At 40.9% G+C, this 15,377-nt stretch overlaps 1 protein-coding gene across 8 annotated transcripts in view; it reads left to right on the plus strand.

Annotated features, from left to right (window-relative positions):
- Nucleotides 1-14,416, plus strand: part of ARFGEF3 (ARFGEF family member 3) — a 98,915-nt gene extending 84,499 nt beyond the window's left edge. For all 8 annotated transcript variants that reach the window (XM_074862641.1, XM_074862639.1, XM_074862640.1 and 5 more), the window contains 4 exons: nucleotides 17-148; nucleotides 1,744-1,874; nucleotides 5,461-6,691; nucleotides 7,405-14,416. In XM_074862641.1, coding sequence (XP_074718742.1) covers nucleotides 17-148; nucleotides 1,744-1,874; nucleotides 5,461-6,691; nucleotides 7,405-7,596 — 1,686 coding nt within the window. In that variant the 3' untranslated portion in view covers nucleotides 7,597-14,416. The remainder of the gene's footprint in view (nucleotides 1-16; nucleotides 149-1,743; nucleotides 1,875-5,460; nucleotides 6,692-7,404) is intronic.
- The last annotated feature ends 961 nt before the right edge of the window (nucleotides 14,417-15,377 follow it).

Raw genomic sequence — 15,377 nt, forward strand, 5'->3', positions numbered from 1 at the left:
TTGTGTCTCTCTATAGAACCTGTTGGGCTATTTCCACAGTGGTTCTGAAAGCTTTAGTGGAGATGCCTGTGAAGTGAAGGTGGCAGCCCCCTCCCTCTCGCCAAGTGCTGAAGCTGAATACTGGAGAATCAGAGCCATGGCACAACAGGTACTGACTGACATTTCAGGGGAAGTCAGAGAACCTTTTAAACTTGGGGCTTTTCTTTATGAAAGTACACCTTTACCACCACCTTTCTCACAAATCCTACAGGCAAAGACTTCCTCATCACCAGCCTAGCATTTATTTGTCTAACAGTAGTATTGAGAAAAAGTAATAAAAACTAGGAAAAAATCCTAAAAACTGTCCTCCTGTAAGTAGGAATTAGGAATGCCTAGGGTGGAGGAAGATGCATGGGTACCTGAGGAGGACTGGCAATGAGCCTATTGTGTAATGCAGCTTTAAAAATGGCAACCCTAGCATACATCAGTGGAAATGTTTCTGATGGAGAAAGGGAAATAGTAGTGTCACTATGAATCCTCATCTAGAATGTCATCTATATTTCTGATTACTCTGTTAAAGAATGATAAATCCAAAGGACAAAAAATGCACTTAGAACAGAGACTGTGATATGAAACTAGAAAACCAAGATTTGTTCAACCTATCAAAGCAGAGTGTGAAGAGGAATGCAGATTTTTTTTCTCTATAAATACCTGGGTATAGATTGCAGAGAAGAAAAAGAGTTACAGAGAACTGGAGGATAAGGCTGACGCTTAACAAATGATTTAAAACTTACCACTAACTCCTAATCAGCAGAGCAAGCTTGGAGACAACCTTCTCGGGGTCCTTTTGAGTACAATGGAGGTTGTTCATTTTATGGAAGTGGTTATATGAAACAAGTTCCTTGAAATACAGCACACTGAACTTAATGACCTGCAGGGTATGATAAAACTGTAAATACTGTGTGACAGTTTCACCATGGGAAAGCAGCTGGATTAAAAGAGCCAACAGATGTTTGGTGTCAATTTCTGACTTGATTAATCATACCCTGATACTACTTGAAAATCTGAGACACACAGACCAGGATTTGTGATCACAAATAATGTGGTAGTGGCAGACTTTGTTTGAATAGAAAAAATGTTTTAAATTAAGTTTTAAAGGTGCAGAACTCAAGAAAGCAAGGAATGTTGCATTTATACTTTTGTTGTAGACACTATCAGTGGCACTCCCTGAGTCCTTCTCAGCAGGAATTTGGCACAACTAGTAAGCTACAAAACAGTTACAGCAACTGAGAGGCATTTCCCCATTTACCACCCAAAGTATTGCAAGTTAGGTGTCTGTTGTATCTTCGTGGCTGAAAATAATCCTTCCAGTAACCAACCTTTCTAGGTGCAACAGACTAACTATGCAAACCAGGTCCTTGACTCCACTATACATGATATTTTCTGATAGTAGTATCCAGACAGCAGAAAGCTTGTTTTGGCATTTGGTATTATGCCTTATACAAGTTCAAAGAAAAAGATGTCTGTCCTTTGCCCTGTGCTCTGCTGAGTGTCTGGAGGTAGCCCATGGCTCTGAGGCTGTTTTAGCAAAGCAGCATGCTCCAGGGAAGTTCTGCCTGGGGGGATACCTTTCATTTTCTCCATCACTGTAAAATAAGTCATCATAACAGATCTTCCACAATGCAGAAAATCCTATTTTCAGGCCCCCCATGGACCCAGTGCAAGTGCTAAACTGATTGTTTTATGTAACTTGTTGTTTTCTAGGTCTTCATGCTGGAGACTCAGTGCTCCCCAAAGACCCCTAACAACAAGGAAGGGTTTGAACATGCTCAGTCGTGCGTGCTTGTTATTGACCTGCCACCAGATAAGAAACCAAATGGGCATACACAGAGAAGGTAAAATATCTTCTGAGGAAAATGCTGTGTCATTAAAGGCAAGATAAAAATATTGTCAGCCTGGCAGAGATGTGAACTGAGCCTGACAAACCATGCCTCTCCATAGGTCTCATCAAAAATGAAATACATAAAATTTAGAGTTTGTGACACAGGAGACAATAGGTTACTACTGTCTGCTCTCCACATGTTCCCATGATCATACACTGGTGAGCAGGCACATGCAAGAGCTGTTACAGTTATAGACAAGCCTGTGTCAGGGTCTGTAATATGTCCCTTAGAAAGCTAAATAAGGAAAATGCTTCTAATAGTAAAAATTGGTAGGTTACAAATACCTGAAGGATACATAAGGTCACACAAAGCCTTCCAGTAGAAGAAATGCAGATTAAATTAAGAAAAGATTTCCCATAGAAAATACTAGGAAAATCTTTCCAATATTTGAGATTCTTTTCTTTAAGAAGTATAGTTAAAAATACCAATTTGAAGAAAGCTTTGGGAGTACTGTTATGTTTGTAATGATCCTAGCAAATGAAATAATGTTTGCTTCTCTAATGGTCTTTTAAATTCAGTATTACTGGATTAAGATGGTAGAAGAAGTTAATGGATAAACTGGAGTGGCATAAGTTGAAGAGACCACATCCAAAGCTGCGAAACTGTCAGCATATTGATCTAGGGAACGTTGTTTTTGCTTGGCACTTCATTTTTGTGGAAGCCCTTCTATATGTTACCACCTCAGAAACTCATGCATTTGCATGACAATCTGATCTTGTCAAAGAATATTTCTTTTTGCTTGCACTCAGTTGTTTAAACAACTGCTGTAACATCAATAGGGCCAGGAATTAGAATTCTGCATTCAGGGTTTGTGTTTGTGTTGCAAGGTATGTAATACATGGCATGAAATTGTCTTTTACTAGATACCAAACCTGCTTCTGTACCACTTCAGGTGTTCTCATTCAAAACTAAACTGTTGCTTGCAACAAGGAGCCAGAATGTGATGGTCCTTCTTTGGATGGACAGGAAGAAAGACCATGCAAGATGTCTCTATTCTTACACAGCTGTACAGAAGTTTCCCCCAAGAGCAGGTGCTCTGTTGCCTCGCCTTCAGAGACCAGGGCCCTGCACAAAGACGAAGAAAGGTTGAGATCAGAGTCTTAAACCCTTCCTTCATGGTGGGAAAATATCTGCTTTAGCCAAAGGTTTGCGGAATCATTCTTCTTGTTATAATGAATGCAAAGCAAGAGACTGGAGTACTCCCCTCTCATGGCACATAAGGCCATGCTATCTAACAGGCTGCATTCATAAAGGTAGCATGGGTCTTGCTTGTCTTTAAACAAATAAATAAATAAAGCTTGCAATTAATACAAACTCTGAATGCTCTCACCCTGCGCTTTGTCTAAACAACTGCAAAAAGTGTATATGCTGACAGGCAAATGTTACCCCAGCAATGCTCATTTTTCCTAAAACAGGGCTCAAAAGTTGACTGTGCCACTGTTTTTCATATTATTTGCTACAGCAGTGCAGTAATATGCCAGTCTTGCATGCTAGTAACTGTGGCCTTTCAAAAGTTTTACTTTAACCTTAGTGGGGTTTCTCTTCTCCCTTTTTGCTTTTGTTTCCTTAATGCTGCATCGTTTCACAGGAAGCTGGGGTAAGGGAGCTTTTCTTCTTCCTAAAAAGTAATAATATATTTCAGTTTGAAACTTTGGGCAGAATAAGAAAATACTATCCTTAACCAGCTTTGGCATTGTGTGTTTTCACCTATAGTTCTGTACTAGTTTCTTTTGGAATTGAACAGTACTTTAAACTGCCCTTGCAAATTGCCTTCTTTGGCAATTACAAGGAAAGCAGATCTCCTTCATTCTGATCCTGCTTTTGGAACAGGATTAGTCTCTTGAAATCAATGCAAGCACTCATTTAACTTTATACATGCTCTTAAGAGCTTTTCTGAGTCAGAGCCTCTAATGGTTTTTACAGCAGAAAACTGCTTCCCCATAAAGAGCTCCAATGTATGTATTAATCACCAAGATTTTAGCACTGTCAGATAATAAGACTAGTAAATTTTACTGATGTGTCAGCACTGACAGCTGTGTCATGGTAAGCAAACTGACATAGGTAAATTAACCCAAGAAGCACACTTTTGTCTGACTTTTTTTTTTTTTAAAATGTTGCATTCTCAAAACTGAGTTTTGATACAATTTCTCAAAAAAAAGTAGATTTCTTGTTTTGGTATGTTGAAAACACTTTTGAAAGTTGTTTAATGAAAGTAGAATAATTTTCGCAACAAAAAAATTAAAGGTCTGCAACTGAACATCTGATGTTACATGAAGATTTCCTTTGACTTAGACCTAAAACTTTAGTATTGCAAGCAAACTGAAAAATCTCTTCCTCACTTGATAGCAGTGCTAATTAAAATACGACCCATCATAGTTCCCTACATCAAAACCAGTATAACTATGTCTACTAGAGCATCAGCTCCGGTTAAAACATCACCACTGTAATCTTATTCAAAGACTTTTTTTAAAATTCCTTAAGATAGGTGTCACAGTTTATAAATCCATGAGATACCAAACAACAGTCCTGTCCACCCTTTCTTCCTGGCCTCCCTTGCCTGCAAGCCTCTCGATGTTATTTACTGGTGAATGACCTGAAAATTTTGGTTGGAGGAATTTGCCATTCATGAGTTCCCTGTGCAAATCAAAAATCAGTGAGACCTAGAATGACTCACAGCATCTCTCTAACAGGAGTACATCTAAGAATCACCCAGTATCGTATGTGAGAAACAAGGTTAGGAATACATATTTCCATGCTAGGCTCTCAGTATTCAAGTTGAAGTCTTAAGAGCAAACAGTGAAATGTGCCTTCAGCAAGACTTAAGCTTCTTTGCATGCTCCATTGCACTGCTGATGTTTCTGTAGATGTTTTTTTATTGGTTGGTTGGTTGGCTCTTTGTGGTTTATTTTTTTAAGTACTACTCGTGGCATTAGCAGAAATGAAAGCTGAATAGTAAACTAGTTTTCACCTCAGTTTCTCATGACAAAGTTAAGGTTGGCTGAAATGCTGGTGGAGGAATTTCCAGGATATTTCAACTTAGCCAAAGTCCAGCAACAAAATTAGAAAATGCAGTCAGAGACCAATGGCAGAAGTGCTGCATGACTTGTGTATTAACAAATTCCTCAGTTACAGCAGGCTGAAATATTGACAGTAGTTGCAGCTGCCATGAAATTGAAACACAGAATATTTAATCCCTCAGTGTTAGACATCTCTGGAGAAAAGAACAAAAATTACAATAGAGCTTTGTTTTAATACCACCTCTGCACAAGTGCCATTAGTGTGCTTGCTGTGGACAATTATTTTTCTTAACCAATGTGTCTCCCCTTCTAGGAAAGTATTAGAAAGAGTAGCTGAAAGACCATTCTAGACAACTTTATCTTCCTTCACTTTTTTGTAACAAGGCTATGAAAATTTGGCCTTTCGTTTGCATCTTTCATGTTAGAGTCTAAAATACTGTGTTCCTGTACTTCTAGTAAAAGCACAATGCACCATTTTAATTTTATTTTATTTTCTTCCTTCCCATGCTTGGTTTACCAAGTATTCCTTTCAGGACGATAGTGGTGAGCTTGCTGTCCCACCAAGTACTGCTCCAGAATTTATATGACATCTTACTGGAAGAATTTGTGAAAGGCCCTTCTAACTTAGAGGAGAAAATGACAATACAAGTACCAGAAAACAAGTTGGCTGGTTTTCTTAGGTACATCTCCATGCAAAACCTGGCTGTCATCTTTGACTTACTGCTGGACTCCTATCGAACAGCCAGAGAGTTTGACACCAGACCTGGATTGAAGTGTTTGCTGAAAAAAGTGTCTGGCATTAGTGGAGCTGCCAACTTGTATCGCCAGTCAGCAATGAGCTTCAACATCTACTTCCACGCTTTGATTTGTGCAATCCTGACAAACCAGGAGAACATCACTGCAGAGCAAGTGAAAAAGATCCTCTTTGAAGATGATGAGAGAAGCACAGACTCATCACAACAGTGTTCTTCAGAAGATGAAGACATTTTTGAAGAAACTGCCCAGGTCAGTCCCCCACGAGGGAAGGAGAAGAGACAGTGGAGGGCTCGAATACCATCTTTGAGTGTACAGCCCGTCAGCAATGCAGACTGGGGATGGCTAATCAAGCGGCTTCATAAGCTCTGTATGGAACTGTGCAACAACTATATCCAGATGCATCTGGACCTGGAGAATAATATAGAGGAGCCTCCAGTGTTCAAAGGTGACCCTTTCTTCATTTTACCATCCTTTCACTCAGAAACCTCTACTCCATCGACTGGAGGGCAATCTGGGAAGGACACACCATCGGAAGATGACCGGAGTCAAATCAGGGACCAACTGGGAGAGAGCCTGACACCCCGAGGAGGGAGTGGAGAAATGTTGCTGCTACCCCCACCCCTAAGTCCTAAACCAGAGAAAAAAGAGCAAACCAGGAAAAAAGAATGGTGGGAGAGTGCTGGCAACAAGATCTACACCATAGCCACTGACAAAACTATCTCCAAGCTCATGACAGAGTACAAGAAAAGAAAGCAGCAACAGGCCATGACATCCTTCACCAAAGAGATCAAAGTGGAAAAGAAAGGGGAGCTCCTGACTTCAAGAGGGCCAGACTCACCCATACTCCAGCGGCCACAACAGCTTATAGATCAAGGTCAAATGAGGCATTCATTCAGTGCTGGGCCAGAGATCCTGAGACAAGAGAAGAGACCACGCTCAGGATCCACAGTCAGCTCCCTGAATATATCCGTTAGGGATGCTGAGGCCCAGATACAGGTAGGACATACCTGTAGTATGCTAATAATAATAACCATAATTAAAAAGATAAATATTTTTTCTGTTGCTTTTATTATAATGATTATAATCTCTTCATTAAATGTCTTCATTACATGAAGAAGTCATCATGATGAGGACCAAATATTTCAGCATCTGGCACTGATAAAAACCCGATTCTGTCCTATCAAAAGAAAATCAGTCTTCAGGGAAGTGTTATCAGACATATACTAGTACAGCTTTCAAGAGTGCTTCTGTGACTGAGGCCAAAGCTGCACTTAGTCCTAAGAACTAACAGCCTACAATGAACTCATTGCTTACTGCTAAGGGCTCTAGCCCACTTAAGGCTTTTGAAAATGTCATGCTGCTTATCACAATGCTTTTGTACTTAAGAAGGTTTTTTGGTTAATTCCACAGCAGAAATAGTGGGCTCTGTTGCTAAACAGAAACTTGCTGCTTGCATGTCCAAGTGAAGCATCAAACTTTAAAGTCTTTGTTCACTGTGGGATGAAATAAACAGTGACAAAGGGTGAGCATGATACCTGCAATACAAAGTCAAACAATGACTTACAATACTGAATGAATTCGGAAGACACAGTGAACATTAAATGCATATGCTGACATTACTCAGTCCTCTTCATCTTCTGCCTCAACCAATGTGCTCATCTATTTAGAAAGGTCTTCTAAAAGAGTCTTTTTTTGTTTCCAATTTGTAGGCATGGACCAACATGGTGCTGACAGTTCTCAACCAGATTCAGGCCCTGCCAGACCAAACTTTCACAGCCCTGCAGCCAGCAGTGTTCCCCTGTATCAGCCAACTGACTTGCCATGTGACAGATATCCGTGTCCGCCAGGCAGTACGAGAATGGCTGGGAAGAGTGGGCCGAGTTTACGATATCATCATTTAAAGCTGCCCTCTGTTGCAAAGGGGAGAAGACATCCAAGGTATACAGCAAAGAAGTATTTGGGATTCATTAATTGCCTATTTGTTGGTGATAAATTAAGAAACAATGAGCTTGTCGATGTATATCCCCTATTCACTTGAAACTCTGTGTCCCTCACTCACACTAGCAAAGGAGGCAAAGCATGAGTGTGTCCAGGGGGGTCTGGAATGGTCCCAGAACCCAGAAACTGCCAGTAAATCCAGCTGATACTTCATTTTAATTCAAATTTGCAACAGCGGGAGCCACAGTAAACTGCATCAGAACTTTCTTCCACACTTGCAATTAGCTGTGAACGCAACTGTCATCTGGATGTCAAACTGGGCCAGTAAGCCTATGTAACTTAAAAAAAAAAAAAAAAAAAAAAAAAATCAGGAAAAAGGTGGGGCTATAGGACAAGTAAAAACGTGACATTTGTTTAGGGTAACTTTTTTCCCTTCTGAAATTAGCATGAAAGAGGAAAGCCAAATAAAGATTATTGTAGTTACTATATGCCTCACTCACTAGAGAAAGCGGAGATTTATTTTACCCTGAGAAGAGCCTTTGAAGTCTGATCACATTTGGAGTAGCTAATAAGTGAATATTAAAATATCACAGGTCTAAAACTGGAACCAAGCACAGACTATCCATCCTTTCATTGCTCTTGTGGAGTATTGCTTGAGGAGAAATGGCACTGTCAAGCTGCCCTCTCTACAATGCTACCCTGGCTGCCTCTTCAGCTATGCCTAGAGCTGACATTTTTCCACATGTCTAATTCCCCCTAAGGGCAACAGGGATGTTTGTTTCGCTGGTTTTTGTGAAGGTGGGGGAAAGACACACCACAAAGCAAATAACAGCATGTGCCAATATCCAGCATTCAACTAAACAAGAGTAGAGATAAAGTGTTCCAGTTTAAGCAACACTGCAGCTAAGTTAGCTTATGCTTCTACTGGAAATTTATGTTTGCTTATATAGAGCTGCTGTAGCCAGGAACACCCTTACCACCTTTGTTAAACTTAGCCTGTCACTCCACATCGAGCTGAATCAAGATGGAAAATAGTCTGAAATGAAGGTATCTCTCCTGTTTCTCTCCCATTTCTTGTCTGCTGCTGTAAATAGAAGGGGACAGATCCTCATGGAGGCAACACCCCCCTCTATGTAGCACTCCTATAGGAACTACTACAATTTGCTGATATTATGAAGGGGAAGGATTCACTATTGTGTTGTCAAATACATGTATGATGCTCTTCACAGTAGACACAGCAAAGGGTTACCTTGCTGCACAAGTTATGCCACAGCCCCTGGGGCATGCCATCCCGTATTCCCATACTACATAATTTGTTGGATTAGAAATTAAAATAATTTGTTGAAAATAAATTGATTTTAATCTTGGGTGACCCCTTAATTAGATTCTCCCAAGGCTTTTAAAATGTGCATACCAACTAAATATACAGCTTCCGTCCTTGCTCTAAAGCCTCCTCAAAATGGCATTTCTTTATATCAAGCCTGGATTTTGCATAACTAACCTAGAAAAACCGAGGGAACCAAGAGGCTCCATTGAACAGCCATCACCCAAGCTGATGTGTTTTTTATGAAGAGTCTGCCACTATCCTCCTGCTTTTTCCCTCCATTGCCCACTTCCCACTTCTCACCTGCTAGACTTGTGCAGGGAATATTTGTCTCGTACCTTTCTGTAGTGTCAGTCACACTGTTTCCCTTTCTTTCAAAACTTCCCTTGGCTAAATTGTTTCAAGGATATAAAAATTCCATTAAAACTACTCTTCCTTACCACCACATTGACTTTATAAATGAGTAATTTAACAATTTTATCAATTGTCAATTTTCCCCCAGCAGTTTTAGTACTTCCTTGGGGAAGGGTGAGATTAGCCCTTGGTATATGGGAGAGTAGTGGCATGGTTTGATTTCTGTTGCCATGTCTTTCTTACACATCTTTAGTTAGAGTAAAAGGGTGGTTATATTTTTCATTAATGTTTTTATTGGAACATCTATACAGAACTGCTTTTAAAGCAGTACATTAATTAGGCAACAAAAAAAATCAGAATAATAAACTATGCAAAACACCCAACTCTGCTGTTTTTCATTACACATGCATTGAATGAATGCAGATCCTTGCTGTACTAATCTAAAACTAAAGCAAATCCCTAAATTATATTGGAGAGGCAAAATTGATAGCAGTACCAATGGAATCACTCAGGACTCCAGAAGAGGGTCTAGTATTGGTGGTTATGTGTTGTGGTTGCAATACAAAATCCTTCTGTAAAACAGAAAGAAAAGCTCTAGGAGTGACAATACCATCACCCCCACTCCCCTCTCAAGCCCATAAACACATTTGATTAGCCACCATTTTGACCCAAAATATCATTTCATTTCAACTTTTTACACTACAAATTCTGTACTGGAAATGAGTAGGAAGTAAATTTGCTGTATTGCTGTTGCCCTATTTTAAACTTTGCCCTCCAAATTTATGCACTAAGTGCCCATTGTCACCCTCAGTGCCTCTGCTCATTAACACCCCTCCATAAGAGGTCTTGAGTAACTTTGAGTAATTCCAGAAATGTCATTTAAGAGGGTGGAGGTGGGGATGAAGGAATCTTTGAAGCAGCAGGCTTTACATAAGCAAAGTTTAGCATGTGCTGCTCTTCCTTTTCCTTGTGTGTAAAATGGTAAGCAGGTGAGGAGAGCAGCCACTTCAGGAACCATTAATCTGAGATGCAAATGCTTTCTGATGCACCTCCAAAATATAAATAAATAAAAAATTGAGTTGGTTCATTAGTTTCACAGCTATTTTTTTTCTTTTTTAGCCATAGACATCAGCAAGCCCCAAAGAAGTACAACACTAAACATGTGAAGTCACCATTTCATAGACCTGTGCAACCTGTTTCATGCATACTTTGGGCTTAAGGCTGCCAGCGTGCTACGTTCAGGCCTCACAAAGGAAGCTTTTAGCCCAAAGGAACAGTCACAGGAAAAGGGTACTGGCAACAGCCTGTCCTAAGCTTCAGAAGGGGACTCCCCAACTCTGAACACCCCAGTCATGTTCAGCTGTACCACACTATAGCAGCTTTTCTGCTTTCCACTTGTGAGTGGGGAAGCACCTCAGTCAGTAGCACAAAGCAACCCTTGTATCCACACATGTAAGTCTTTCTGACATAACCCATCCAAATTCTTACTTACAGCCCCATAACATAATGCATGAGCTAACAGCAGCATATTACCAGCTTTACTTTTGAATCAGAGCATTTGAGCCTTGAAAAAACAGTCTGTGTATTATAGCCTGAGCTTACTCTTTCTCTTTGCTCTGTTTAATGACCACATTCTTCTCTTTTCTTGCACTTGCTTTTTTTGTCCCATGAATTTCTATAGAGTTTTTTTAAATGACCGGCCAGTAATTTTTATTTAACTAAACTGCTTTAAAAAAAAAAAATGGGTGTGGTGATTTGACATCCTTCTCAAGTACCAGAGCTGCACCTCTGCTGCCTTTGCCCAGTTCACACCTCCCGCCTCAGGGCCACCACAGCAATCAGAGGCAATGACATCACATTTTAAAATCTTATAGGCAGCCACTCACAGAGAGAGTTGCTGTTGGCCAGCATCACCTACCTTTATGCACATGGAATAACTCATCACTGTGCAAATGTTTAAATATTTAAAGCTGAAAAAAGCATCAAGCAGGAAAGTGCTACTTTTCTTGTATAACAGAAGCAGGGTTTGACCCTAACTGGTCTCAGGCCATTGCATATGTTTGCACTTTATTCTGAAGTGTGACTATATGCAGATGTATGAAACAATTGAGACATATATGCAGATATATGAGACAATTGAGACAGATATATGAGACAGCAGCCATAGAATTACCACCACTATCTCTTGATGAGCATGCTTTCATATCTTTAAGATGTTAAGATACAGATTTAATACTCTCCTAGGGATAAACATGCATGTGAGAATAACTGACTGACTTAATTCAGCATCTAGGAAGAATTATTAGTGAAAGATTTACATAGACCTGGGCAAAACCTTCCTTGTAAAACTCCAAGCACAGGCAACACAGCTTTTGCCTCATCACAGATTAAAAATTCCTGTCAAGGCCAGAGTTGACACTCATGACTTCTAAGGCACTTTGCCTTTCAATTGAGCTTCAAGTTTTGTTTAAAACCTAAACCTTAGTGTAAAATCCACTGACAAATCCTCACATGCCAAAGATGCATCCCCCACCTCTAAACACCTTGTGTTACCATATGTAATCTCCACCTGCACTTGATATAGTAGCATCTCAGTGTTGGTGTCTCCTGCACTGCTCTGCACTGCAGAGCTCGATGCAGCACCAGTATGAAACTGAGTGGCAAATGAGTTAGCAAGTAGAGAGGTCCAGCTCTGTGTGCTGCCTGCCCTTCGTACCTCTCTTCACAGCTTAGGCCCACACTCGAAGTGCCTAGGCTGTTGAAATCACTGCGAGTTACATACCTGGATATCTCTAATACTCAGGACTCAGTCCTTGAATCCTTTAGTCCTTACATACAGGTTCACAAGTTCTCAGGAAAGGGGAAGTCCTCTACAGTTCCTGATGTCACCCGCTCTGCTGCTGTCCTCTGTATGCCTCCTGCTTGAAAAATTCACAAGATCTGGCACATATTCCCATGGATCCCAGCATCCCACAACTAGAACCTTCACTTTTGCACAGATCCAGTTTTAGCATATAGGAGGCTGACCATGGCAAGCCAAAGTAATTTATTTCTACATTGCTCATTTGTGTAGAAGCTTATTCAGAAATTGAGCAGGTGGTTTAGCTATTTTCACCTTCAGCAATCCATTCTAGAAATGCCATTACTCAGTGATAACTTAATTCACTAGAAAAGTGCATTCTTTCCTTGCCCTTGCTTTTGTGGGCATGTGCTAAGATTATGACTAAGCAAGATATTTACTCATTACTCCAGTTGTAGTAATTTCTGTGAAGATCTATGTACAGTGCTAATCATGGCATATGACACAAAATACAGTTAGGTTTTTTCAATTTCTGATCATTCCACAATTGTTTGAAGAAATAATGCAATACCGCCAATTTAAAATAAAATAGTTTCTCTTCTTTTTTAGTATAAAAGGACCAAGTTCCCATAGCACAGAAGCACAAATGTGGGATTTTATGCAATGTAGATAACAGCATTCGGCAGCTAGAGATCCCTCTTCACCGAATCTCCCTATTTTGAGTAGAGTTTCTATAGAGATACGACCTAAGGGTCTCTTAGCAACCCTCACCAGCAACGCACCTGGGACTCCAGGAAGTTGTACAGATGCGAGGAAGAAGTTGTAGCTCCTCTTTCTGTTGTTTCCACTAATCCCCCTCAGAACATATACTTTATATGTGACACTAACTGTATGATATCATACTAAACAAACAGCTTTGGCCAAACATGGAGTGCTGGCTATTTAAAAAGAAAAAAACAAAAAAGCATAGTATAAGTATACACCAGTCTTTTCACTTAGTGCTCAGAGGTCTCCAAGCTAAAAAGTAAAAGCAGAGGGAAGAAGAAATGGCCTAATTCTGTGGATATCAGCAGAGCTACACTGTGTGATCCTGGATTAATGCAATAATGAGCTTGCCTGTGGGACCAAATCCCTCAAATTCTCTTTGTTTGGCAAATTCGCAAGTTGAGGTTTGCATAGTCTCCATTGCCACATTGAATCAGGGAACTGAATTTATGGAAGGCATTTTTTGTTAAGAAACATGGCAACAGGATCTATTTCAATCCTTTTACCCCAACATCCCACTTTTCAAAAGTTAGTTATGTACTTCCATAAACATCATTTAAATACCATGGAGCACCAGGGCCCTATTTCCTGTCCATGCGTTTGGTTCTTCTGGGCTGCAGTGAAGTGCCATGCTTCCACAAGAAGCAAGCTGAAATGAGGGAGCTGAGCTGGTGGAGAGGCACAGGTATACAGGCTCAAGCAAGGGATAAATATCTTCCCCACAAGCAGACTGTGGCTCCTGAGCCCCCTTCTCTGCAGAGGAAAGCAGGATTCAGTACCAAAGGGAGAAGAGCCAGGAAGGGCAGAGCATGGTGGTGACAAAGCCCTGTACTGCACAGTTTGCTGGAGCAGATGGGAGCAAGACATTGAAATGTATGCAGTGACAGCAGCGAGCACTTTCTTTCAGTTCCCCTCACTTTCGCTTGCCACCCCCCTCTTTTTGTCATTATTTGTGAGACTGCAAACATACTTCCATGGGCCCTTCAACCAGAACTGAAAACTGAAAGCAAGCCAAAGGGAGTGGACACTCCGTTTTGCCAAAGATGTAAGCCTTTCCTGTTTCAATATTAAAAAATCAAATTTTATTTCCATGATGATGGCTGCCATAGGAAGCATTTTACCACAAAACATGATTCCCAGGACTTCATCTCTCTAGCTGTATATTCAGGAGGAGCCACTCACACTTTCTAAGAGAGACTGTAAATTGCCTTGTCAAGCAAGTGCTAATTACATTGGGTTTACCTTCTACTGCGTTCATATCTAGCTGCAGTTCCCCGGTCTCATCCATGTTTCCTCCCTCTACCTTTCTGCTCTTCTTTAGAAAAACACCTCCCTGTGTCCGCCGTGTCCTGTTGTGCTGCTAGCTTTGTTTGGTCCTCGGGTGTCCAGTGGTCAGGCAGTCACTGTCAGCTGGCTTGCAAATTGTATTTTGTGTATATTTTATTCTGACTGAATTCTGAAATGGAAATATTTTAAAACAAAAATTATAAACTACTTATGTTGCTTGTGTTGTAGAATAAAGAAGCAAATGCAAAATAAATTATGCTTTGGTTTTGTCTAAAGAAAGTTATTTTACAGTTACTGATGAGGCAAAAGAGCAGAACTGAGAAAGGGCCTGAAACACTTGGTACATACCAGCAGGGACTGCAGTTTTCACAGACGACCTAGGAATTTAGCCACTTTGAACTGCTGGGGGGTTTTTTGGTGGGAGCTGAGATCTGAACACTTTAACAAATGAGCCCTACACCACTCCTAGCCTGAGTTGGGCTTGCAGAGGTGGAGAAGGATGAAGCTACTGAGACAGCTAAAGGTGCAAGTAGACACTGTGCAGAATTTTGAAGCATCTAAACAGGTGAAACATTTCTCCATCCATTAAAATGAGGAAAATACTTCTGGCTTTGATTTCATTAGTGACGGAATTAAAAAAAAACCACCAAAAACCCCACACAAACATGTCAGAAAAGGCACCTACTTTCAATCACAGAAATAGCTTTGAAAACTGTGCTAAGGTTTTAGGGATTGAACTCTACGTACTCTGTCACACACTGAAGTACCCACTTTACTGCCACTGAAATCCAGACACCACCACCCCGGCCCCCAACATGAAAACCACTGCTTGTAAACACCGCCAGGGACAGGCAGCCGTCACAGGACAGGGTTCCTTGGAGCCCCAGTTCACAGCCAGACTTTTACTGGGTGTACCGGGTCTGGCTGAGCCAGAATTGGTTTTCCCCTGTAGCAGCCCTCATGGTGCTGTGTTTTATGTTGGGAGCTGGCAGGGTGTTGATAGCACACTGGTGTTGTGGCTACTGCTGAGTAGTGCTTACACAGCACCAAGGCTCTTTCTGACATTTCCCCTCCCAGTGGGATGGGGTGGGCAAGATCTTGGGAGGGGACACAACCAGGACAGCTGACCCGAACTGACCAAAGGGATATTCCATACCATATGACGTCTGCTCAGTATAAAGCTGGGAGAAAGGAGGAAGGGGGTGGGGTCACCC

The sequence above is a fragment of the Strix uralensis genome, chromosome 3 (assembly GCF_047716275.1).
Source record: "Strix uralensis isolate ZFMK-TIS-50842 chromosome 3, bStrUra1, whole genome shotgun sequence".
NCBI lineage: Eukaryota > Metazoa > Chordata > Aves > Strigiformes > Strigidae > Strix > Strix uralensis.